Source organism: Diadema antillarum, unplaced genomic scaffold, assembly GCF_040938485.1.
Source record: "Diadema antillarum isolate AM-2024a unplaced genomic scaffold, OU_Dant_1.0 seq00000315_RagTag, whole genome shotgun sequence".
Taxonomy (NCBI): domain Eukaryota; kingdom Metazoa; phylum Echinodermata; class Echinoidea; order Diadematoida; family Diadematidae; genus Diadema; species Diadema antillarum.
The window spans coordinates 136,083-162,929 of record NW_027271335.1 but is presented as its reverse complement, the minus strand read 5'-3'; the positions used below and the strand labels follow the sequence as shown (position 1 = coordinate 162,929).

The 26,847-nt window shown below is 39.6% G+C and overlaps 2 protein-coding genes across 2 annotated transcripts; both read right to left on the bottom strand.

Annotated features, from left to right (window-relative positions):
• Positions 1-42: 42 nt before the first annotated feature.
• LOC139730469 (centrosomal AT-AC splicing factor-like) lies at positions 43-4,814 on the bottom strand. The gene is made up of 5 exons (XM_071641310.1): positions 4,737-4,814; positions 2,060-2,223; positions 1,128-1,296; positions 314-468; positions 43-49 (listed from the first exon to the last, which is right to left on the bottom strand). The coding sequence occupies exons 1-5, from the start codon at positions 4,812-4,814 to the stop codon at positions 43-45; spliced, it is 573 nt and encodes a 190-aa protein (XP_071497411.1).
• Positions 3,083-26,847, bottom strand: LOC139730468 (uncharacterized). Its single transcript, XM_071641309.1, has 3 exons — positions 26,716-26,847; positions 17,343-17,550; positions 3,083-11,967 (listed from the first exon to the last, which is right to left on the bottom strand). The coding sequence occupies exons 2-3, from the start codon at positions 17,437-17,439 to the stop codon at positions 7,823-7,825; spliced, it is 4,242 nt and encodes a 1,413-aa protein (XP_071497410.1). The 5' UTR covers positions 17,440-17,550; positions 26,716-26,847; the 3' UTR covers positions 3,083-7,822.

The following is a 26,847-nucleotide window of genomic DNA, read 5'->3' as shown; positions in this document are numbered from 1 at the left end:
AGTTAAAAGGGGGATCAATACCATCTCATGCCTATAATATCTTCACCACCTGGAAGTTTAAAAGTTGGCACATTTCTTGCATACATTTATACATTTATCTACCTATCTATCTATCTCTATCTATCTATCTATTTATCTATCTATCTATCTATCTATCTATCTATCTATCTATCTATCTATCTATCTGTATATAACATGTACTGACCTGGAATTTATACCCTGTGACTGAAAACTGGTATAAATTATTCCATGTCATTGCAAAAAAAGAAAAAAAAGGAAAAAGAAAGGTGTACAAGAGGACTTTTTACTGCACCTGCCCAATGTAAACTTGTCACTGCCCTCTCCATGTTCCACAGAAGCTGTGCCCACATGTGTGTCTACTCTACATCCTTGGCTGCCAGGGAATGCCTCACGGTTGTCCACAACTGCTTGCCGCTCTGCTTCAACTTTACGAATCTTTGCCGCACTCTGCAGTCATCATCATTTAGAACAAGAATACATAAACCTTCTGTTCTGACTTGCAATGGTGAATTATAACATTACGAAAGCAATAAATTCATGCTTCTTCATTGATTCTTATCATTTGTTCAGCTTTACCTGTTTGTTTATGCAGACTTGCATCTGCTCACAACTCTTCCTGCAGGGAAGAAACCAAAACCAATCCTGAAAAAACCTTGATTTCCTGAGAGGCATACTTTAGACACTTATTCAAATACAAACCAATACAAGAGCAATAAACTAATTAAAGAAGGTGACATTGAACCGCATTGCTTCTTCTAAAGCTGGTTGATTTGGTGCAGGGCCTAATTTACAATACAATTTATTTATTTATTTTTTTTTTCATTTACTATTATTATTTTTTTTCTCTTTTTTTTGCGATTTTACAGGTTCAATATCCAAAGTGGCTTGAAGTGCAACTGTGCTACTATCATACAACTAATAGTGTTTGTTATGAAAGAGTTCTTAAGAAGTTTGAGGAGGGTTTGTGTCAGAACATGAAGTCATTTAACATCATTGTGTGAATGATATCGAGGCGTAACATAGGAAAAGAAAATGTACCGGTAATACCTGCAAGGATAACTAATATAGTACAGCTTGAGAAATTCCAGTAAGGCGAGTTTCTGTACCTCTTGAAGCTTGGCATATGTTTTGTCTTCATATTGGTCTAGGGCCTGGACTAATTTGGTCTTGAATCTCTCATAGTCCTCAAGAGAAAAGACCAGTCGCTGCTTGACCATGCCTGGTTCAACATGATGAAGTCGGTAGAACTTTGGAGCAGCCAGACTGTGGGACTCACTGTGTGAAGGTGTGTTAGAAAAACATCAGGTGATGGGGTACAATTTCTTGTGTTATTTTGTATGTTTGTTTTTCTTTCCTATTATTTTTACAGTGAGGAATATTCACAAACATATTTGCCCAAGAAGTACTTATCATGATGTTCTCTTATAACAAACAGCAAACTGAAATCAGTAAAAACACAAAACTTGTAAATTTACATGACACTTTGTTAAAAATGTGTAGTAGCATTTTAAAAACTATAATTCCATGCCTAATCGGTGGATTAAAAACACAACAAAAAACGAAGAGATTCCCGAGAGAAACGATAACACACAAGCATGTAATGGTTGAGGGGTAGATCAAGATTGATCACAAAGCTGAAAGAAAAGGGCAGACAATATATCTCACAGAGAAAAGGAAGAGAAAGAGATGTAGGAGACACAAAGATTTATAGACAGGAAATGAAAGATTACTGAGAGCAAATGACAGCTTTTGACTGAAAGATCCGACAGTCATTAAAAAATATAGGGGAAAGTCGGTGCCAAATTAATAGTGAACTAATGTGCAGTTGATGCAAGGGGGAGGGGGGGGGGGGGGGGGGGGGAGACCACTAACTGCTCATGGTACATGTATGTCCGTGTATACATGTGATAGACAGACATACATGCACCATGAGCAGTTGATGTGGGCCTATGTACAAAACTGTAAACCCTGGTATATAGCTGTACAGTTGTAAGAGATAACTACGTGTATATTCTCCCTATTCAGTATGTTTATGTACCTGCACAAGTGCTCTATGAACTTGGCCAACTTGAGTGTAACCTGGCCATCATGGGCATGTCTCTCCACATCACAGGAACAAAGGTAACACCAGTAGTTTGTTCCCTTCTCAAACGACCCTTCTATGACCTCAGGACAGCCAATCAGGCTCTCCGCTGCTCGGATCTGAAAGAAATAAGCGAATGAATGCCCCAAATCACTAATCATTCAAATGCAGTCTATGGATACAATACATGCTGCTTTTGCATGCTCTTTACATGACCCTCTGCCACATGTAGCTTACAATTACCATAAGGTACAATCACAATCACACTCACACGCACATACACACACACACACACACAAATACCAAAGTCAGTTGTTGTTGTTTTTTTCTGTTCATGTTGTTTTCAGTTGTCATGATGTATAATGTACAATGCATATGGAGGGATCACTTCCGCAAGTGGTTGGGTTTGCACTTTGGAATCACTAAAAGCCTGACACACAAGAGGTGACTGAGGCCATTTCACATGTAGGACAGTAGGAGTTTGATCATACAAAGGCATCAAGTGCCCAGACATGCCATCACATGTGTGTGGGCAAACACACACACACACACACACACATACACACACACACACACACACACTCATATGCATGCCACTTCTGCTTTACAGATAAGTCAACTCTCATCAACTTATTCAATTACAAGCAAAAACCAAAATTCAATCTAACATACATGTATACTCTTTCTCCTTTACTCTCTTTCATTACAGTACTGCTAAAGTGGACATTTTTGCAGTGTGGGCTTTTAAAGTCAGGCAAAATTCATCCAAACAGACTGAGCCAAAAGAATTAATCAACACAAAAATTTCCAATGTAACACTATCTTTGTCATATTCTTCAAATATCTTATCATGACAGCAAATACAATTTATGTACACCTTAGTCCAATGAAGAACAAGATCAATGCCAATGGTTTGTTCAACAATGCTGAACAATTGTCTTTTAATATCTAAGCACCAATGTACAGCATTAATTTTGTTGGCCACACCTTTTTCATACTTACAACATACAGAAATAATGCATCTGACACCGATTGGGGCAGAGGCATAAAAAGAGAAATACAAATTTATATTCAACAATAAATTGGAAGGGAAATTACAAGAATGTCTTATTCTTATATGTACAATTCTAAGTTCAAACATAACACACAGTACTACATAGTCAAACAGTGTGTTACAATGTACTATGCATTTCAAAAGTGATTCACTCGATAGCCCCCAAGCACTGACCAGAGTTGATGCATGCAGCTCAGTTTGCTGGGCATTTCTAAAAATCTATTTTATAACAACTAAATCCCATTCAAGGCAAGAAATACGGAAGCAAGATTAATGTGCAGATTGTTTTGTTTCAGTTCTTGCAAGATAAAAAAGAGAATGTGAATCCCTGCAGCTCAGCAATTCTATTTGTCACAGCAATGATTACCTTTTTTTTGTTGAACAAGTTACATTGATGCATAAAGGGCTTCCTCTCTCTGAGAACTCACTTTTTTTCTCTCTCGTAACAGCTAACAAATCACTTGAGGAATAAAAAAAAAAGTTGGCAGAGGCTCCCCTTGGTTACATAGTTAACATGTCACAATCTCCCATGCGTGTATCATTTTTTTAATTGAATGGTTAAATTTAAGAATTCAGAGCTTGTTTTGCAATGAGAGAGAGAGAGAGAGAGAGAGAGAAAAAAAAAAGTGGCTACTATAAACAGGTCATTAGAATATTTTTAAAAAAGTATCGATTACAAAGGTGAATTGTATCCACTGATTGGGTGGATTGGCATATCACCTACTGAAGTCATTTTTCTTTTTATCATCATAATACTATTATGCTTTGAGACAGCCTCTGTGCCTGCACAAGATATTAGCTCTAATAGAATGCTCAGCTCATTTGGAGGACAGATTAATTCTTCTACTCTTTTTTCACACTAAAAACATACAATGTACTTGATACAGACAAATATATTCACCCTCACAAAAGTTGACCTCATACAAGCTAAAAAATTGGCGAAGCAGAAGATGATTCTATGCTGGCTGGATAATTCATTTCTATTGTGTAAGTCAAAATTCACACAAGTCTCTGGCTTCTTTGGATTTGACTTCGATAAGGATGACTGTTTTTCTGAAATCTGTGCCACTGAACAGCTATTGCACCACATACAGTGTATATTTTTCAAGGAACATTTCAATTACAGACAAAAGTCAGAGCCAGTGCAATCTGTGCTATAGCATGCTGCTCATGTCTAGTATGTACAGACTGAAGTCTAAAAGTCTAGAATTTTGTTACATCCGTGGTGAACAATATTGGATTGAAGTGTACCTGCATCATTCACATTTGTTATTAAGGTATATAATGTCTTCTGAAAAAGAAAAAAAATGTACAGTGTACATGCATGCTCTACTTTCTTTTTTTTTTCTTTTTCTGGCTGCCACACTGTGCTTTCCAATGGTCTTTTTTTTTCTTTTTTTGTGTGTGCAAGACTACTGATTTGCACAAAATTAACAAGCACAATACCGCCTCCCATAACTGGTATACTACTACATGTACTTTCTTATTCCAAAGGTGAGTCCATGTTCATGGAATGATATGCTCTTGAACAGTATGCCGTTTACAAGTCATTTTTATTAGCTACTGACATTCTCTTACCTGCATGTAGAGCCAGTGGATGCATACATGTACATGAGTTGTAAAGAGAAGGCCAGGCCTGTCTCTATAAGGCTTCATGGTTGTCTCATGCATAATTTTTATCATCTTACATGCACAAAAGTTGAATAAATCAGAATATTGATAGGCTTCTTTTTCTCTCTCTCTCTTCCATGGTACTATGGTGCATAAGTTCTTTTTACAAATTCTCACTGAAATGGATACAGAAGTCTACAGTATCTCTTCTGCTTGTTTTATGCATAACATACATGTGTGTCTCTTCTATCATAAGTTATGAGCTATGACAATTTCACTCATGGTAAGACTTCAAGATGATTTTTAAGACACAATAAGACATTCTATACAAAACACCATTGGTCACAACCCAAGACCAATGTCCATTCAGATTGGTAATGGTGAAAACAGTTTGGATTATACGTACGGACACCATTTGTTAACCCGTTGAAGACGGACTGATTTTTGCTATAACACGCATTTCCAGTAGACACCTGCCTGAGTATATTCAAGACTCTTCTTCAGCACGTGTACCTCACAAGAGGACAAAATTTCAAGAAAACACTTCTAACATAGACCTACTGTAGTGTGCAAAAAACTACATGTATTACAAATTTCCTCTCACAGTGTAAGCACGAGAAATGACCTAAAAGATTTGTATGAATTACTTACATCCATTTCTACCTACATAAAAGAAACTGTACATAATATATTTATTGGACTTGCGTTTGTTGCAAGGCAAAATAAAATTGAAACTTGCTGGACTACTGTGCATTTCTTTTTTTTTTTGGTGGAAACAACATACAGTACTATACCTACATGTACAATGAGATCAAAATTACAATTTAGCACTAGAGTGCAATATGTGGACCATGACTGCTTACTCCACTGTGCACATATTTCTCTGTTTAACTCTACAGACTATCTGATGACAATGTTTGAAATTCATGACACAATGTTAGTACATTGCAAATTAAAACTTGTGTAGAATAGTAGTCCAGTAAACCTTTCTTTGTTTCTCTTTCTTTATAACTAGGACAGATTCCATAAAAGTGCTACTATGCCCAACAGTTGCCATTATCTAATAGCACGCAGGGATAAATCACTTTCACAAATCGTTGCTTGATATCTACACTGTACTCATATACACCTTAAAAATGACACAAAATGACAATCTTTCTGTATTTCAATTGTTTAAAGCAAAGACACACTTAATCATGAATACAAAGTACAGAATTGAACATAAAATCTGACATGTTTACCCCATGAACTGATACACATCTACCACCAAGTTGCCAGCCACATTCATACCGTTGTGCATGACCGAACTGCAGCTTTAAAATTTTACACCTACAATTGTATATTACAAGCAATGCAACTAGAAGTTGTTCAAAGATTAAATTTTCTCTTCATGCGAAGCAAACACAAACATTTTGCTACCTACAAGCATACTTTGTGACATCATAATAGCAGGATCACTCTGAGCTAGAGCCCTCATGGGTAAAGATGGGACCTCCTTTTGAAGTCACCTCACTGTGTACTTGTATATCATGCCTTCACATAATGAAGTTCAGTGTCAACTTGTCTTCTGGAGACAACTTCCAGATCCCCAAGTATAAAAACAGTCACTTATGACAATCCCAGAATCTAATTTTTATAAGACCAACACGTATTCAACTTCAATGGTTGAAAAAATACCCACAAAAATCGCGACAAAATAATACAAACAACAATGTCATGCAAAATTTGAACTCGACACTCGCCACATGTTATACCTGTCTAGCAGAAACTTTTCTACTATCAGTAATTGTAACATGAAAGGAAAGGTTCACTTTATTATACATAAGGATTGACAGAATGCGACATTATTAGCAAAATACATCAGTGAAAGTTCAAGAAAATCAGACAATCTGTTCATAAATTATAAAATTTTGAAGTTTAAGCAATGCCATCTCTGAAAGAGAAGACAACCACAGCATGTGATGTTACATGCATACGACATGTATAAAGAAAATTCAACGTGTTTTCACTTTTCTAGCATTAAATGTGAATTTCAGAAGGAAGGGGGAATCATACTACCCTTAACATACATCAGTTTAAATACAAGTAGCAACAAGTAGAGGGAAGGTGTTTGTTTGTTTTTTTCAAAAAAACTTTCATGTGGAATTCCCTTTATATTTTCCTTATATCGTTTATTGCATGTGACATGATAAAATGCAGTAGTCTTCTCAAATGAATTGTCTGATTTTTCTCAATCCTTCACTGATGTGTTCTACTGATATTGCTGCATTCACTCAATCCACAAGTGTATTAAGGTGAATTTGTCCTTTAAAAATATATCAACAATGTCAAAAAAAACGTTTAGCTTATGACAGTCATCCTTAAATGGGGAAAGACGGGAATTTGGTCAATGGAAATACTCATGAAGAAAAGAAAAAAAAAAAGATTTTACAGCATGGCAGGAGCATGCTTCGCAATCACAATAGCTAACTTGCACCATGTAGTTCAGGTAAGACTTCTAGAGAAGAAGATTTTTTTAAGGATTGCCAATTTCAGGGCATTGGGGCAGGGGTGCCCAAATGGTCATGGCGCCTATTTGTACAAATAGTACATCTCCCTAGCAATAGTAATGGTGTTTGGTGAAAATTTGATGTGATTTCAAGATGAAGAAAGTGTGAAATTGGTCCCCAATTTGATGCCCACGTTGAAATCCTATTATCCAAAGGATGTCACCTGCCAGGTTTGATGATTCCATTATGGATATCAAGAAGATGAAAATGTATTAAATTTATATGCATGATATTTGACCAACAGTTTAATGCATGGCAGACACAGGACACTGGATGCCAGACAACAAACTATTAGTTACAGCGATAACCTGTGGCTCAAGTGAACTAAAAAGTCTATCAATTGCATGAAAGAGTTCAATAAGAGTTGGGGTACATCTAAACAGCAATAGTAAAGTGCGATTACCATCTTCTGTGGGTGAATCTTCCAGAGTGTTGTGTAATTCCTTTGTACATACATAATGGGAAGAAAGGGATCCCCAGACAGAAACTACTCCTCCATGATTTCTATGGCACAATCTTGAGGTCACCCTTTCGCCAAGCAACCTCCAGTGCCTCATGACTAACATCAGTATACTCTTCATATTTTACAGCAAAGATGGTAACCAAGTTATTCAAGTGTTGAATGTGTTCCTGGCCAAGTTTGAGCAGCTCACTGGCAGTGCTCTTTCGCAGGACTTTGCCCTTGTACCACTTGAAGATGTCTGGATGGCCCAAGCTGCTGCGGTGTCTCACCTGTTTTCCAATAATACTGTCTCCTGGGAAGGCCGGCTTCGACACTTTGTTATTTTTGCCCCGCTCATTCTTCGCCTTTTTCTTGCGTTGTGAAGTGCCGTTTTCAGCTTTCCTGTGTGATGAAATGTTTTGAGATTGTTGTACTGGTGACTCTTCACTTTCAGAATGGCCTGTTGCCTTGCCTAAGCTACTTTCAGCACTCTCCTGCCCTTCTTCCCCTTTGCTCTCAATTGACCCAGAATCCTCCTCCAATCCATGATAATCACAATTATTATCTCCCCCTTCCAGCACATCCATTTTACGTACATCCTCTCCCTCCTTAATTTGTCCATTTACTCTGTGATTACTTCCATCATTCATATCCCCTTTCAATTTGTCTTTGGAGTTACTGACCACTAATTCTTGTTTTTCATTGGAAATAAGGCTTTCATCTATCTCCATTTCTATTTGGGAATCAAGACTTGATTCTGGATCTTTTCTTTCTCCATCTCTTGTGTCTGCATCTGTTTTGTCTTCTTCAATTTGCTTTCCAACTGAAAGAAGGCTTGTATCTACTTCAGTGTCCATCTGGGGATCAGGACTTGGTTCTGAATATTTTGTGTCTACAACTTCTACACTGCTCATGTTTTCCTGTTCTCCATTTACGTTCTTTCCTGTGTCAGAATCAGATTTTGATGCTACCTCTACAATATTTCTTTCTTCTTCTTGGATTTCATTTAAAAGAGGATTTTCAGCTCCCTCAACTTCTATGGGAGGATCAAAACCTGATTCTGCACAGTTTGCTTTTACAACTTGTTCACTGCCCATCATGCCTTCCTTTCCTCTGTTGACCTTGGTTTCTGTACAGGAATCAGAGCTTGCTATTTCCCGTACACTATCACTGCTTTTTTTATCTACTTGATTTTCAATTAAAGGAGGACATACATCTACCTCTGTATCCATCTGAGAGACATTGCTTGACTCTGGCTTGTTTGTCTTTACATCATCTGTAGTCTTAACTGAGGCATTTTGTTCCCCATTGACTAGAGTTCCTTCAATACCAGCTTCTTTCTGCATTCCTTGGCTTCTGTTACCAATTTCCCCTTCCTTCAGCCTTTGCAGTTCCTGTTCGGTTGCCTTCTCAAGGAAGTCATCATCCTCGTTGTCTTCGTAGTCAGAGTCATCTTCATTGGTAGGGCTATCCTCCACAATCTGAATGTCCTTACAGCGTCTGCCTCTTGCATTCATACTTGGCATTTTTTTCTCAGTACCCATTTTGATTCTTTTTGGTGAATTCAGTGCCTTCACAAAGTCATCCAATGACCGTTTTTTGGGCTTCTCTTTGGAGGGAGGGGGTTCACTGCTGCTCTGCTTATTCCGTTGCTGTCTATCACCTTTCGATACTTCTTCACATTTTGAAGAAGCTGATCTTGTTTTTTTCTGTTCATCACTGCAGTTCTCTTCAGAAGACTCTGCGTCCTTGTCATACAGGCCAGCATTTCTGGATGTCCTTGACCTACTACCTTTCGAAGCAGCTGCCTTTCTGGTCTCCTTCTCTCCAGCTTTATTTTTTTGAGATTTGTTCTTACCAGGGGGAATCCTAGTTATGCGCGAGGATTTTCTGGCTGTTGTTCCTTTGCTGTGGTCCTCACTGGAGTCTGTGTCTGTGTGGGTTGATTTTGCCGACTTTGCAGGAGTCCAAGGCATGTCTTCCTCCTCCTCCTCCTCCTCCTCAGATGGCTCAGTCTCTGAATCACTCTCTGGAGCCTTCTCTAACCTCTTGGCTCTAGACCTACTCTTCTGCACTGCTCTTTGTCTGCTGCTCTTGCGACTGGAAGAGTCATCCTCACTCTCCTCAACCTCTATCATTTCATTATTTCTTCTCTCTGCCTTTTCAATTTGTTTCTGGTTTAGCTTGGTAAGGCTAACACAGACTCTACTTGAAAACAATTTTGCTTTATCAAAATCGTTCACATCATTTCCTGGACTTTCACCACTCTCACACTTCAATCCTGTGGGTTTCTGTAGCTCTGCTGTTGAACTACACTGTGCTGATGCCGAGGATTCGACTGCATTGCGATTACGAGTAACTTTTGGTTTGGACCTGGACCTGGCACTGCTTACACCCTTACGTGGTGAGCTTTCTTTCACTAATTTGGTGTGGGCCATAACTTTTCTCTCTGCTCTGCTCATTTTTGACTTCATGTCACTATCACTGCTGGATGCTGAGTCATGCAAGTCACTAATATCACTGCCATCTCCATCTCTTTGACAGGGAAGGGGTCTAAGTCTCACTAATGACTTCCTCAGGGTATCTTTAACCCCTGGTTTTACTTGTACTGTGATCATTTTGGTGTTCTTGGAGGACCTACGCTTATTCCCACTTGCCCTTGTATTTTTTTCCGTACTATCATCGGCATCTTCTTCCTCTGTCTCCTCTCCTTCACTGACACTGCTATTATCTATGAGTCTCTTTGCCTTTTCAAGGCGTTCTTGTTCATGTTTGAGATCATCACACAGCTTACTGGCTTCAGTTTCAAGATAATTCATTGTCACATGCATTTCCTTTTTTAGTCTTGATACAACACGCAGTACTGTCTTGATGATTCTGTTTGCTTTAGCTAAATTTTTATGCAAGGTGGCTCTATCTAGGGCACCATTCGCAGGTTTTCTGCCGGTCATACTAGTGACCTCATCTTTGTCAGAAATCTCATCATTATCCGAGTCATCACATCCAATGTTTGAGGATTTCTTTCTGTTTCTGCCAAGAGCTGCCTTTTTACTTCCTTTTGAACTTGGTTTTGGCACATCTTTTTTGGCAATTTTCTTGCTGTCACTTTTCACTTTTGACACACGTCCTGAATCTTTGGATTCATCAAATGTTGACATCCTTGCTGCACTTTTTGGAGACTTAGGGAAAAGATGCTCTGCTCCGGACTTGTCTTTTGTGGTAGCACTCAGCTCTTCCTCATTCTGCTCATGTGTGGAGTCATCACAGGTGACAGCAGCAGAGTTATCTCCATCCTGTCTGGTGATATCACCAACCTGTAAATCACTATCTTTGTCCACTACAGCTGTCTGAGAAAGCTTTTCTCCACTAACATCCTGTTCCTTCTGGCACTCTCCTTCGTCCAGAATGTCCAGTGCTTCAGCTATAATGCCAGTTACAGTTTCTGCACTGCCATTTTCATTCCCTGAAAAATCAGCTTCCATTGGCTCATCCCCTGCCTTTGCCGTAGCACTCGAATCTCCTTCAGCTGAAACTTGCATTGGCTGATCCTGCTCATCTTGCGGTGCAGGTTCATTGACATCTGCATCTGTCTTTTCAGATGTTTCCTTCTGAGGATCCTCAAATTTGAAATCAGTAAAGGAAAATTTTTCCTCTAAGTACTGCTGAGCTTGAGACATGCTAGAACGTCGTTTGCGAGACGTTTCTTTGTGGAGAACACTGCACCATTTTGTGATTAAGTCCACGGAAGGAACATGGTCATCTCGCAGGTGCAAAATCTTCTTCAGCCACTTTGCCATACTCTGTTGGTTCTCAAGGACACGTGGTAGGAACTGACTGAGTTCATACATAACTCGGTTTGTGATGCGATCTCTAGGAATAGGCTCCTTGAAGTATTTCTCCTCATCAAATAATATGTCTCCTGTAATACCCAGAGACTCACACTCTGGACCAATGGGAAGGCACCCAGGCATGAGACGTTCCACCTGTTGCTGAAGCTCCTCATCAGTTCGGTCCACATGGTCCTCTACCTGAAACTTGACGTATTTGCAGAAATCGTAGGTAGACTGGTTGCGAATTTTGGACTTGCCATCAGACAGGACATCAATGGCGGTGACCAGGTGTGGCGTACATGGTTTGTTTTCCTCACGCAGCATCTGAATGATCTTGTAGACTCGGAAGTAGGACACAACACCATCCTCCCAGTGACCTGACAAAAGAAAAAAAAAGAAGAAATTGACAAAGAAAAAAATTACTTCAAATTCTTTTGTGTTCTCAAAAGTACAATCTTGCAAACATCCTGGTACAAATGAGTGCCAGGAAGAGCTACAACTTGTACGCCACAACAATCATAATTTGGCTGCTTCCTTGACTTACACTGTACATGTACACTTAGGACAGAATTAATAAAAAAAGAACTTATTCGACACGTACATCAAAATTATCAACTTAATTTGATTGCATGCGGACTAGAATGTACAATGTATGCAAGCTTCACACATGCTGTACAAGCTGTTATTTTCCAAGGGTTAAATCTTTGCAAATTTTGCCAATCAGAGTTGGACGGCGAATTTAAAAACACGCAAAATATTTTGCTATGCACTCAGGAAGTAGTACACTTACATTTGTATGATAGCTTTGGTGTCAATTTGCAGAAACAACATTTTGCGAAAATGTCCTACAACAGATCTCCTCATTTGTGAAAACAACATTATCCTAACTCCGCTTGAGTGGATATCCTTAGGACTGGAGAAACTGCCTCCAGCTATGGTACTTTAGACTATAGACTGTAATTTTGGTCAAATTTCACTCCCACTGGGATTACATTGTACTATGGCTGGACATTAATGCAGCATGCAACTGTACTACAAAACAGAGTTACAAACTGTGTGCACATGTATGTGTCACTGCTGTTTATTCATGAAACACTGCTGTTGGCAAATGACATTACAATATGACACAAAAAGCTAGTCTGCATTTACAATCTTTAACACAGTCACAATCTTCATTGTTTTCTTGAAGAAAAAAAAAGGACATACATCATGTTACTGTATATATGCAGACACCACATAAAGATACCAGATCCAGTCATTACACCATGGCCTTATCTTTGGATATTATGCAATTCTATTACACACAAACATGCAGTGCACATACACACACACACACACACACACATGATATGCGTCTATAATGGAAACCGAGGACCTGTTCTACCCACAAGAATTTTACCACATAACCAAGGACCTGTGTGTAGGAACAGGAGGAATCTTGTCAACCAAGGACTCATTAGTAGACTTACAGGTGTACAGTATTAAAGTAATGTTAATCGAGGACCTACAAACATGTACCCCTACACCTTTGTAAATATGCAAAAGCAGGAATGGTCTGCGAACCGAGGACGTCCTCGGTTCGCTGTGTGTCCTTGGTTTAAATGTAAAGTTCATGTGTACCTATGTATGTCCTCGTTTTCCACCATGGGTAAGTGCACACAAACACACACTATACAAAACTATGACTTCACACAATGTAACAGGTCTGACAAATTACACGGCATGTGGAACCAGTGAACGCACACATGAAGAAAACAAGGACGCTGCATTGGAGGTGTGGAAAAGTTGTGATGCTAGTGTACAGTACAAGGTTCAGGTGGGGATTCAGGTTTATAATATTGGTAAGTGAGATAATGAGAAACCTCTTATGAAATATGAAAGAGCATGTAATTTTAAGAAGGATTCAATCTTTACTTCATAAAAATTGGTTCTCAAATGGCTGAGATATCCAAAAAAGTGATAATAATAAAATGTGACATTGACAGGCCATGCCTCTAGGATCTCTTTGTTTCACCTTGTTTTTGGATATATCTCAGCCATTTCAAAACCGATTCTCATCAAATAAACTTGATTTTCATCAAATAAACCTGATTTTCATCAAGTAAACTTTTGATACCCCTTAAAATTTCATGCTCTCTACAACCCATAGAGTGATTTCTGAATATCTTGCAAAACGATAAAAGCTAAATCCTCACCTCAGTCAGAACTGTACAGTCCGTTATTGACACTATAGTAAAACACAGCTACTCTTGATCCAAAGCATGTAGAACTAGAAATGTCGCTATGGCGACTGGTATGCCTCCGCCATAATGCATGATTCTCCTAATAGGTCTAAATAGTACATGTGGACAATGTGTGATTACATTTTCACAAAATTGGCAAATGTTAAAATGACAGGTTTGTCACAAATGTGTTGAATGCTCACCTTCCATGACCTAGGTTTAATTGGATGAATAGGAGAGCATGTATTTGGGATTTACGGACTTTAACTTGACTTTGACCAATTCATACGTTTATAAATGCATTGAGTAATATTCAAGGTATGGAGAAAAAGTGCAATTTCTGTATTGAATAGTAAATTGTTACCATTTTCATCTGGCCTTTGACCCTAAAATTCATAAGATAATCACTGTCAGGCAGAAGATGCATAAATATGTAGTACGTTTCAAGATAACTTGAGCCACTTCCGAGATATGGAGGAAAAACTTAGTTCAGCACTTTCACTTGATCTTTGACCTTTTGACCTTTGAGGCAAAAACAAAAGAAAACAAAAAAACTTTCCAGAGAATCTCTATTAGGTTAAACATGCATACACCTAGTGTAAAAAAAAAAAAATCCTGCTGGCATTGCACAAACATGAGGGAAATATTTAGTAAAATTTTAAAGTGTTGCCCTTGACCTTTGACCCCTGACCTTTGACCCAATGAACCCTAAATTCTCTAGATAATCACTGCCAGTCAGTACATCACTATGTTCCATGAAGAGACCCGGAACAATTTCCAAGGTACAGAGAAAAAAAGGTGAAGTTTTAAGATTTTTACTTGACCTTTTGACCTTTGACCTTTGACCTCAAGACCCAAACTTTCACCAGAGAATCTTAATAGGGTAATACATGTATACACTAAGTTTCAAGAAAATATCTTCAGGCATTGCATAGATATGATGGAAATAGTGAGATTTTACGTATTTGACCTTGACCTTTTGACCTTTGACCTTGAGCATGTGCACCCAAAAGTTGATAGGCACAACTTCACCCCCTAATACACATACATGCCAAGTTTCATTAGGATACCTCAAAAGGTTTTGATAGTTACCTTGTCCACAAAAAATTCATTACGGACGGAAGGACGGACGGAAGGACGGACGGACGGACGGACAACCCGAAAACATAATGCCTCCGGCACCACTTCGTGGCGGAGGCATACAAATAATTTGTACTTTGTAACCCCGATTCACAAAAATTTAGACTTGCTAAATATAAGGCGTATCTTATAAGAACATGCACATTTACAAACCAGCAAACATAGGCACATGCATACACAAACACACACACACACCTGTAAATCAAAAACTGATTACGCTCTTTTGATATAATAATAAACACAGTATGTGTAAGCATACATGTACGTGTTGGGGAAAAAAAAATACGTTGGGAGATTAAAGGGTGTGTGCAGTTCTGGTCAAGGTGAAGATTTAGCTTTTAACGTTTTGCGAGATATTCAGAAACCACTCTATGAGATGTCAAAGAGCATGCAATTCTAAGGGGTATCAAAAGTTTATTTGATGAAAATTGGTTTTGAAATGGCTGAGATATCCAAAAACGGGGTGAAACAAAGAGATCCTAATAAAAGGCGTGGCTTGTCGCCTTTTATTATTATCACTTTTTTGGATATCTCAGCCATTTGAAAACCAATTTTCATCAAATAAACGTTGAATCCTTCTTAAAATTACATGCTCTTTCATATTTCGTAAGAGGTTTCTCATTATCTCACTTAGACCCCGTTTACAGTGCGGGGCTGGGCCGAGCCGCGGCCGAGCCCAGCCTCAATTGCGAGGCCGGGCCCCGCAATTTTGTCCGTTTACACTGCCGGGCTCGGCTGCGCTTTTGATTCAAACCTTTCAATATTTTGTCGTAGTGGCGCTCTGCTTGTAAACAAATGCAATTTGGTATTGTCTGGTTTTCAGACCCTTTGCCAAATGAATTCCGTGGCGACGAAGTCGCCGTTCGGGCAAAGGCCTTTGACGAAGGAAAGAATCCTTTGCAGGACAAAACCACCTTAAACTATACTAGTTTTCGACGTTGAGGGGGTTAATATCCTGAATAGTGAAAGATACAGGCAGAGGGTTTGGAAGCCAGACTAAAATTGGCCGCGCAATTGGCTGCGCATTTGGCCCAGTTTGCGTTTACACCAAGAAAAGGCCGGGCTCGAGACCACCTCCAGAGCGAGGCCAATTTTGGCCTTGCATTTGGCCTTTTGCGTGTTTACACTGAAGCGAGGCTGGGCACGGCTGCGGCCGAGCCACGGCCGAGCCTCGCACTGTAAATGGGGTCTAAGGAATGTGCAAAACATGAATCCCCACCTCAACCAGTACTGTACAGTCCCTTTAATAAAACAAGGTCAGAGAGCAGATGATCTGCATACAGTGTGAGTTCTATCTAGAATTGTAATACTGCTATTGAAGATACAGGAGCAAAGACAACTTAAACACATTACTGACAAGGAAAATCATAACACTTTAAAAGTGGAACAGTAAAAATAGTTCTTGAAGGATGAACAGTAATTTCAATATTTTTGTTGATATTCAGGTCACTGTGAGCCATAGATTTCAAGCCACTCTGCCATAAGATTTGTCATGAAATGTGTCGCAAAGTGCCAACTTAAACCTGTTGAAGACTAGTCCTGAGTATGCTTGGGCAGGCGTACACATGTATTATATATGGGAAATGTGAGTTGTCACAACTCACATTTCCCATATATGCCTGCCCGTGTGGCAAAATCAGCTTGTTGTCGATGGGTTAAATTAATGAATCCCTGTAAAATGAGATCATCAACTTACACTTTTTCCTTATTTAAAATGAAAACAAGACTTTGCCATATTTACAAATTCCATGACACAAAAGCCTTTACCACAATAGTGACATTCTTAAGAGATGGATCTTCTATCACTTCAGCATATTTGAAACACCTAATTCAAATGAGTCATATTTTTAAATACAAGAATCTCTTCAGTTTAAAGATAATATAAAGTTTTGGTACCTCAAAAGTTTCCCTCAGTTTCCTTGTCTAAGTTTGTGTTTCAGGTTAAAGTACCTTTCATATAACTAACACTGTGAGAATTACTCGCCCCAAAGTGCTCTCATGTCTTAGTAATCATGCAATAATGGTTTCGTACCAGAGCAGAGCGGGCTCTGAAAAATTCGAACGAGCCGTCAGTTTGACTTGTCGAGGTACCGCGACAATCAATATACACGTATTGTACGAAACCATTATTGCATGATTACTATTGATGAGAGCACTTTGGGGCGAGTACAAAGTCTCACAGTGTTAGTTATATGAAAGGTACTTTCACCTGAAACACAAACTAAGACAAGGAAATTCAAGGAAACTTTTGAGGTACCAAAACTTTATACTATCTTTAAAGCTGTAAATCTACCCTTCATTTACAAATCTGCCAACTGTTTCCTGGTCTCGTGATAGAAGTTCAAATGACCATTGTAGTGCGTGTAATGCAGCCTACACTGTACACTTACTAGGCTTTTTACGGCTGTGGATGAGATCATTCAGCTGGTCTTTGGTCAAAGTCTCCTCAAAGAGTCGTAGCATTTTGGGTTTGTCTTCCCGCGACATCTTGGCCGTGATAGCTGACAACCACTGAAGTTTGGCCGTGCAGTGAGTTGGAAGTCTCTGCCTCTTGGGTGACAGGAATCTTTGACAGGCTTGTCAGGGGTTCATTGGCAGCTGTGCAAGGAAAGATCATGTGCTGTGAATCAGATCAGAGACGTGTGCAGTGATCACCGAGCTCTCATCTTGATTAATACAATTGTACACAGCTAAGTGACAATGTTTTTCTAATGCCAATGTACATTGTACCCCATGTTATGCTCATCATAATTTCTCCTACTGAAACACTTGTCTATCAATACAATAGGAACATGACATGTGAATTATGAGCAGAGGATATCTGTCACTTGTTGTGCACACAATTGTCATTATATGGAGTGCTGTAGAACATTTTGATGATAGATTTTCAGAGAAATTATAACTGGTATTCCAGAGAGATGGGCAGTAATAATAATAATAATAACAGTGTGAGCAGAGTCTCTTTATTTACCAGTGGGTGATACAAATGTATGTGAATGATGTGGCATACACATATGGTTGTCACACTTGATTGTACTGTAAAAGCTGGTGGTACTGGTATTTTTGTAAATTTTGCAAACCACTGTTGAGCCCAAAATTTATCTCTTTACATGTATGAGCCATGGTGTGAATTCCCTGCATGTCACATTACTCTGTGATGGTAATGTAGTCATGCTTTGGGGAACATTGTTTTTTAAATCTACATGTATGTAACATACATCTTCTTGAACATGCAACGAGCAAAGTTGTAGAGAAAATGCCATGTCTGCTGTAAGGTAAATTGTAAGACGAATCTATTATTTTTTCCTTCAACTGACCAGAATCTACACTGTACATTATTGGAAATGTAAAGGCATGACTTTTGCACACAAAACATTGACAGGAACTGAGAATTTACTAGCAAAGCCTGTAGGGACCACCCTTCAGAGGCAATTACTACATACAATGCAAAGTGCAAGGTATGCAATGTATGTGACAGGAATAGAATTGCGAGAAACACTTTCATTGCGCTGTAGCATTGGGCGATTTATCGATCAGTTGGGAGGATTTGTGCATTTGAGCAGAATACCTGGTATGCGAACTTGACACGCCATTGACTGAGTGACGCATGCAAACGTGGCACATAAAGAGTCAACAACATGTGAAGATATTATGAACAGACAGGCATGAGTGCATTTATGATAACTTTGGTGTCAAATTGCAAAAATCTTGTGAAAATATATGTTTCATCCTCATTGGTGAAAAAACAAATCAACAAGGCAGCCTTGTTGCATACTGTAAAACGAGGAATTTTCGCGTGCATTTTAATTTCGCGAATTTCGCGAGCGCCAAAATTCGCGAAATTAAAATGCACGCGAAAGCTTTTGTCTACACTACATGCATTGAACGCCAGTAGCAATTCGCGAAAATTTCATGCCACGAAAAAGGCTGTCGGCTCCAATTCGCGAAAATTTCATGCCGCGAATATATCATGTTTTACAGTATTTCTATACTATACACCAAGCACAATACTTGCTGTACATTGTATACTACACGTTGTATAACTTACTTAATAGAGTTGTGTGTGTGTGTGTGTGCCATTTTAGACGAGATGAAAATACATCATGTGTGATGTGTGGTCAGCAGTTACTACTTGTAAGCATTACATTTGTAAGTCACTGAAATCCAGTGCGAGCACTGAGCAAATTTAAAGTACTGAATTTCTTTATTTTAGTTTGCATCACTACATTGAGTACTCTACTATCACTAGTAAAGGCAGCTAAGTACCATTACAGTATGAGAAAGACAAATGTACTTGAAATCTTCTAGTTGTAAAAGCATGCTGCTGACACATGCACTATGTATCCAAACTTGTGGCAATACCTTGAAACTGCAGAGTGTTCAGTACAATGAAAAGTATGAACAGTGTGAATTAAAAGTCTGACCAGCACACAGCAAACTGAAACTAAGAAAGGACATGATCCTGTCATTGTGAAGAGAAAACTACCGGTAAGTCTGGATGTGAAAGGAGAGGTATAATAATGTCCAAATTTCAATGTCAAACATGTGTACAGGGTCTACAATGTATGTTGACTTAAAAATCAAACAGTTTAATTTCTAATATGTAAAGAGTTTTGTGTGTGTGTGTGTGTGTGTGTGTGGCTAGTTTAGTAGATTATGGCTGTGCATTCTCTATCTAAAAATCTTTCACACAACAAACACATGGACCCTTTAAATACTTTGGTATTTTGTGGGCATACTTCACAAAGTTGGTGCTTGTAAAAGATACACTGTAAATTTGTTGAATTTGCAATTGAGAACCACAGTCTTAGAATGGCCATAAAATGAGTGATGATCTATAAAGTACTGGTACACACTAACCTTTTCCATGGAGGCAGACAATACAGGTGTCACCTGTAAAGTCTACTTTAAAGGAAATGTTTAAATAGCAATTTTGCCCATTTGAGTCAAATGACAAGCACTGAAGCTAAAAGTGTGCTGTGCACTTGTTTTAAATAACAGACTACCCCTACAGCAAATATCACAGGGCTAGGGCTTTTCGTCTTGAAAGCATGGACATTTGAAATGTCCTCTAAACCCAATTTGTGATATTTCATGGGAATTTGGCCGTTTACCACCATTTTCAGTGGGGTAAATTTACCATTGAACATTTCGGTAGCAAAATTTCTTTGGTAACCCAAGAAAGTATAGGTAAATGTCTACCAATACACAAAACTTGATGCCATTCCTAGGTGGGACAAAGGGTGATCCGTGACCTTGAATTTGGCACATTTTTCATTTTTGTCAACTTTGAGGGCGCTCTCCGTAAAAACTGTGAGCACGAATCCGCTGATTTTTTTCAAAATTACTGAGCAAGTCAAAGCCTTCAACAGCATAATATTTCAGAACCTAAGATGATGAAATGTGGAAGATATTAGCCTCTAAATATGCATTAAAATTTTGGAAATTAACATTTAACACCATTTTCGGTGACCTCGTGCACGTTAACGAAAAGTCAATTTCGCGTCACAGTCAGTTTTTCTTGCAAAGACTATAAAGTTCTCTCAATTTCCAGATAATGAACACTTTTGCATAGATATCCATGCTACCACAATCAATCAAAAATGCATAATTTTCTTTTGACTCATATTTTGGAATGCGCATTGGTTGCTATGTGAGGCTGTATCTTAGCAACCAATTGACCTTGGGGCAAAATATTTTGGGATTTTCCGTCAGACACTTTGGAGAACATTTGGTGCGATTTTAAAGAAAATCGGAGGGGGTCGGGTGACAACTTTTCTGAAAATTGGATGATTTGACGTGGATTGACCCAGGGACAACTTTTTGGAAGCTGAGAATATACACATTAAAGTTGATACCCATAATTCATAACAACTAAATACACAGCAAAAATATACCAGAACTGTAGGCTATAGACAGTAGCACACAAGCACACTCACAGTCATTCAAACCCTCCAGATGCCAGGCTTTACTTACCTTAGCTACAAGTATGCAGTCTCCACATACAATTTTGTAATAGGGTACAGCTGTATGCACCACTTAATTGGGTACTCTGCTTAATTGACTTATGAAAGGGGTGGTCAGAACAGCAAAAGATCAAGAAGTTTGTTTCGCCATTGTGACCACAAACTTTCTGTGAAAATTATCACCAAACTTCCCATCCCAACTAGGGATACCTGCATTTCCCCCATCACCACCAAACTTTGTGATCTTTTGCCAGAGTGAATGCTCGAAATTAAAACTTTGTGATCTTTTTCATATGAACCGCCAACCACCTATTTTCTGGCAGTGCTTCAGAAATTACACAACCATTGTGTTGCACAGGTGTTCATTGTTACATCACAATCACTAGCAATCAGAAAGCGTGCTCTTTCTTTCTCCTTGCCTACATTATGTACGCGCACTAATGACTTTTAGAGAACATTGTGATCCAAAGATCGAGAAGTTTGGCTACCAGTTTGACCGGGCAGCAAAAGATCACAAAGACTTTGCAATCTTAAACTTCTGGCTCTTTTGCCCGTCTGACCCCGCCCACTGTGAACAGACAGTTTTGATGTGTGTTACAATTGTATTTACCATATTATGGGGTAGGCATTCCAATTAAAGGACAAGTCCACCTTCATAGACATGTGGATTGAGTGAATGCAGCAATATAAGTAGAACATATCAGTGAGAGTTTGGGGAAAAATTGGACAACTCGTTCAGAAGTTATGAATTTTTCAAGTTTCTGCTCAGTCACTGCTGGATGAGAAGACTACGTACCACAGCTTGTGATGTCACATGTGTACAACACTATGGAGAAAACATAAGGAAAATTCAACATATTTTCACTTTTCTCGCATGATAAAAGAATGCTTGTCTTGCCTCTGTCAGACAGCAGGGGGAACAATATTACCCTTTAATAACATACAACAGTGACAGGTAGAGGAAATGTGCACTTTTTTCAAAAAATTAAATTTTGTGAAATTCTAATATTTTCCTTGTCATATGCATGTGACATCATACGCTGTAGTAGTCTTCTCATCCAGCAGTGACTGCATAGAAAATTTAAAAATTCATATCTTTTGAACGGATTGTCTGATTTTCACCCAACTTTCACTAATGTGTTCTAATAATATTGCTGCATTCACTAAATCCACACTTATATGAAGATGAACTTGTCCTTTAAACTGGAAGAAATTATTCCAGACAAGCCACACCTACAGTATTATTGTTTCCCCCAGAAAGTCTTTGAAATGTGTGTAGCACTAAATTCTGAAGAAACTGTGAGGTGATAAGAAGCCATACAAAATTCAATGTTTTGTTCGAGGACCCAAAGAGACGACAAGCTGAGAGAGAGATGTGGAAAAGTGTTCGCATACAGTTTGAGTTGAAGATTGAATTTTACACATATGCCACAAAACTGGAAATCAGGTACCCGGTTCATGTATCATCATTTTGAGTTAAAGATTGAATTCTATGCCATAAAAATTGAATTCAGGCACCCGGTTGGTGCAAAACTGCACTAGCGCCATGATTAGTCCTATAGTATTAGACCATCTAAACAACATTGCGTGTTTACATGCATGTGGCTCTGCATACATGTACATGTACAGTGTATGCTGTATCCAGCGACTTGGCAGGCCCTGGCTAAAGAGCTTTCACCCAGTAACTTAACTACTAGAGCAGGGCAGATCCATGAATTCTGTAAGGGGGGAGGGGGGCGCAAACAATATGTCTGGTACTACTTCTGGGTTTCATCTTTTTCTTTTTCTTTTTGTTTTAACAAATAACAAAGAGGGGGTGCGCGCCCGGTGCGCCCCCCTGTGAATCCGCCATTGTAGAGTGTGGAGTATGCATACGTCCTGTACTATCAAAATTTTACTATTGTTTTGTGAGCACACAGGGCCCAGGGGGCACTGGAAGACGACAAGGCGGTGGTAGCCTCACCCCTCATGCTAACACGCTAGCAAACGAGCAACCGAGGAGCAGCCAAATCCAGAAGTGCATACTCACATAAAAGTTCAAATACGTGTTGTAAAAATGGTACTTCGGTACGCAAAGTCTGCAATTACAAAGTGGGTAATGGCAGCCCAATGAAATCTCAGACACCATTGTATAGTTCGCCCTCTAGTGGTGGAGAGGACTTACTAGGAGGAACATCCCTTTGGCCATGGCCAATTCGCTGGATCGACAATAAATATAAGTATTTAGCCGCTAGAGGGCTGTATCAAATGCTTATTTTTGATTGGTCCAGAGCTACCAAGTGTCACGCAATGTGAGTGAGACTCAAGCCTTTAGGGTCTGTCTCACGATCTCACGCATGACACCACTTTTTCTCACGCATTGGGAGCATAGCTTAAAGAATTAAAGTGAGAATTGTAATTGAAGGCATGTTTCCCTTTTGTCTTTCAAAATAGGTAAAAAATGGTCATTTAAGTAGGCACCAGTTCACACCCTTCCCTCGCTCCCTTGCTCACGCACATGCGCGCGCGCCGAGATGCTGAGTCATGAAAATCTCACTCATAAATTTTTTTTTTAACTTGGCATCTATGTTGGTCGCCGTGAGTCCTGGCTACCACGGGTCGAATTTCCGGTTGTGCTGTGTACATCCGGTATATACGAGTATACTCTGCTTGAAAATTGCTACACGGAGAATTCATCGATTTCTATCAGTTTGTTTTGTCGTTTCATCCATCATTATGGACGGTTCTGAGAACAGAGATTTGCAGAGGATGACTGTCCCCCAACTTCGTAAGTTTTTGACTGACAGAGGCGTACCATGCAATGGTAAACGGAGAGACGAGCTCCTCAGTCTTGCATCGAAAGCCGTGACCATGTACGATGTGATACAGCCCTGTGATCGTGAAGAATCCCTGCACAAGCGGCGTAGGGTGACCGCAGCGGATGGCTCCGAGTGATGACTTTCCTCAGACCAACACATCGCTGCTTCACAACGGAAGCCCATCGTCACAAAATTGGTACTACAAAACCACTTTTTATGAACAAATTTGAAATCCAATATCTTACTTACTTTTAAACAGCGTGACCTGTTTGCACAATGATATTGCTTTCTCACAACAGGAAATGCAACATGTAGTACATAGTGATCACCGCTGCACACAATACAAACAGCTGTACGCTTGCACCGATACCGGAAGTAGGCATCACAACCAAAAGGCTAAAAAAAAAAAAAGGTCGCCACCATCGGCAAATATCTTACAGCTATTGTCGATCCCTCGAATTAATTCTCGCTAACACCAATGACGTTTAAAAGTACCCGGATGTGGCTTTTTCGTCAAGATTTATTGCACTTCCGGTACTGGGGCACGTCTGGGGCGGGGTATATTTTGCACAGCGCTAGCGTGCGCATGTGTGTACCTTATCTATAGCGCCGCACCCACCAGGGATACTAGTACAGTAGGCGGCTGTAGTCAGTACCTGAGCCAGCGCCAGTGGCCAGGCCTGTGATACTCGCACACTGCAGCTACATGTATAGCCCCCACATGATATCGTCATGGAATGCCTATTGTTTTTATTTGTTCTCTGTCGAGGTGCCACGAACACAATCGGGAACGAACCGTGATCTCGAACTTATCCCGTCTAGTACAACTCTGAAGCAATTTCTTCCAATCAAGTAAGTCACATGCGAACGCGCGCTGCGGATGCGCTGTTGAGTCACCCGCAAACTTTACCCACGCAGCCACGTCACGTCTCGCATGCCAGTAAGGCACAAAGGTCCTATTTCTGGAGAATTTTTTCATTTATTGTCGTGCAAACAACACACGGCAGCTTCGCAGTAACAACCCATAGTCGTATTGTCGTGTGAACAACACATGGCAGCTTTGCAGTAACAACCCATAATCATATTTTAACAACAATTTCTTAAGAATGGAGAAATTTCAAATCATATTAAAGCTAAAATTCAAGTCGAGAAAACAGTAAGTACACGTAGAATACATTCGGTTGTATGTATAGTCACATATCACGCGTGTATGAACGGAAGTGACTTGCCACCGGACTACTCGTATCCCATAATGCACTGTAAATGACGTTTAAATCAACATCCGGGTACTTTTTACATCACTGGCGGATGGCGATAGCGAGAATTACAAACACACACTTGGGGCTGGATAGTGAAGACACACGCATGTGTTGTTAAACCCCTCTATAGAACATCTAAATTTACTCTGAATTCTATTAAAGTGAAAACAAAGTTCTGGTAAGGGCTTGAGAACCCGTCTGGCACAATTTCATATTTGCCTGCAATATATCGAAAGAGTCTACAAAGAAACTTACAAAATTTGTACCTGGCTGACACGGTTTGCTGGAATGATGAGTCATTTTGGGGTATTTTGAGAAAAATAATAAAAGTCGGAAAACCGACTTTTAAGTTTTATTCCAGAACAGAAGCCTCTAACGTTAGACTAACTCGGTCTCAGGGAAATCTCGACCCTATTTCAGACAATTTACACGCAGTTCGTGATCGCCATGTTCTACTGTATAATACCAAACGAGGCCTAAATGAACAGACAGGAAAGTGCGTGCTAATCCTGTACAAAACAAATGGACAGCACGCGCGGTCCTCAAACCTATCAATACGCACATCACCTCAGTTGCTGAGACGCGCGGTCTTTGAAGTTTTTGTTGTTTATCAAGCGTCTTTGTTTTTAGAGGTGCTTGATAGGTGCACACTAGTTTTGCATGCATGCAAAAGAAGTTTTTGATGCGCGTGTTGTAACAACTCGGACCATTACTGCGAGTAGCCAGAACGCGAAGCGCTACAAATGTAGTTTATACAGGTTGCTCCCATAGTATAACACTGTACAATCCAGAGGGACAACCAAATACAACTCATCCCGCCGTCAAAGCGAGGCCGAGTTATTCCCGAGTCCGAGTTTAGCCTGACCCCATTCAGGGAAGTTCTGAGACTGAACCTTTTTAGTTAATATATTTCGCATTTTCGTCGTTACCCATCGAATATCTTGTTATCTACAGCGTTATTCCGCACATTTCCTACCGTAGGGATAGGCATACGTTCACATTTGGGAGCGAAATTTGACAACTTTTGCAGGCGTAAATTTACCAGAACTTTGTTTCATGTGTTTGGGCTTTACCTTTATATAATAATCTATACATGAACGTGTATAAACGTTAGTTACTTTAGAGCTGAATTCTGACACTTCCAAAAAAGCTCCCTTCCCGATCCCGTGCGTGCATGCTCTTCGACTTGAGAAACTCAGCCATTTCATAGCCACGGCTTAGGGCCTACTTACTTTACTGGGCCGGGTAAGAACCCATGATCAGTAAACTAGATCTGGCTAGGTACCGTGGTAGTGTCTAGTGTAGTAACACCCGGCTAGACAGAAAGATCCGTCTCGCGTCTGTCCGGAGGAGTCTTTTATATTTTTACGTTATCGCTCTCCTCCGTAGGGATCGGTGAAGCCAGACGCAGTCTCCGCGTAACATTCCCCGACGACCAGGGACCAGATATACAGACCGATCTTTCGGTCAAAATCAGTAGCTAGCTGATGATGATTGAGTTGAGCTAGCAGAGAGCTGCTAGCCGAGGCGAGGATCTACTCTAGGAGTCTCGGGTCGCGAGTAATGGTGGTGCACGTGCGACGTGCGTGTAGTTTGCGCATTCAATATGAGTTTACACTGTGATCTGTATACTAGTATAGTTGGTCTAGTGTATCATACTAGTAGTAGGCATGCGATTACGTATGAATAGATCTAGATCTACATCACATAAAAACGTAAATTCTAGCTCAGTTCACTTACTTTAGCTCCAAATTTTTGAAGAACAAAGGTCAAACGATTCTTGTGTTGCTTGCTATACACGTGTTTCCGTCCTCTGATGTCACTTTGACGACATAAGCTACAATAATAAAAGTCTTTCGAGGTCATTTCTCG

What these genes read in the sequence shown, in the direction of transcription:
- LOC139730469 (XM_071641310.1), bottom strand. Translation starts at nt 4,814, where the DNA reads ATGAAGCCTTATAGAGACAGGCCTGGCCTTCTCTTTACAACTCATGTA. An exon ending in TCCACTGGCTCTACATGCAG is followed by an intron (nt 2,224 to 4,736) that starts GTAAGAGAATGT and finishes TATTTCTTTCAG; the next exon opens with ATCCGAGCAGCGGAGAGCCT. An exon ending in CATATGCCAAGCTTCAAGAG is followed by an intron (nt 469 to 1,127) that starts GTACAGAAACTC and finishes TGATGACTGCAG; the next exon opens with AGTGCGGCAAAGATTCGTAA.
- LOC139730468 (XM_071641309.1), bottom strand. Translation starts at nt 17,439, where the DNA reads ATGTCGCGGGAAGACAAACCCAAAATGCTACGACTCTTTGAGGAGACT. An exon ending in CCACAGCCGTAAAAAGCCTA is followed by an intron (nt 11,968 to 17,342) that starts GTAAGTGTACAG and finishes TTCTTTTGTCAG; the next exon opens with GTCACTGGGAGGATGGTGTT.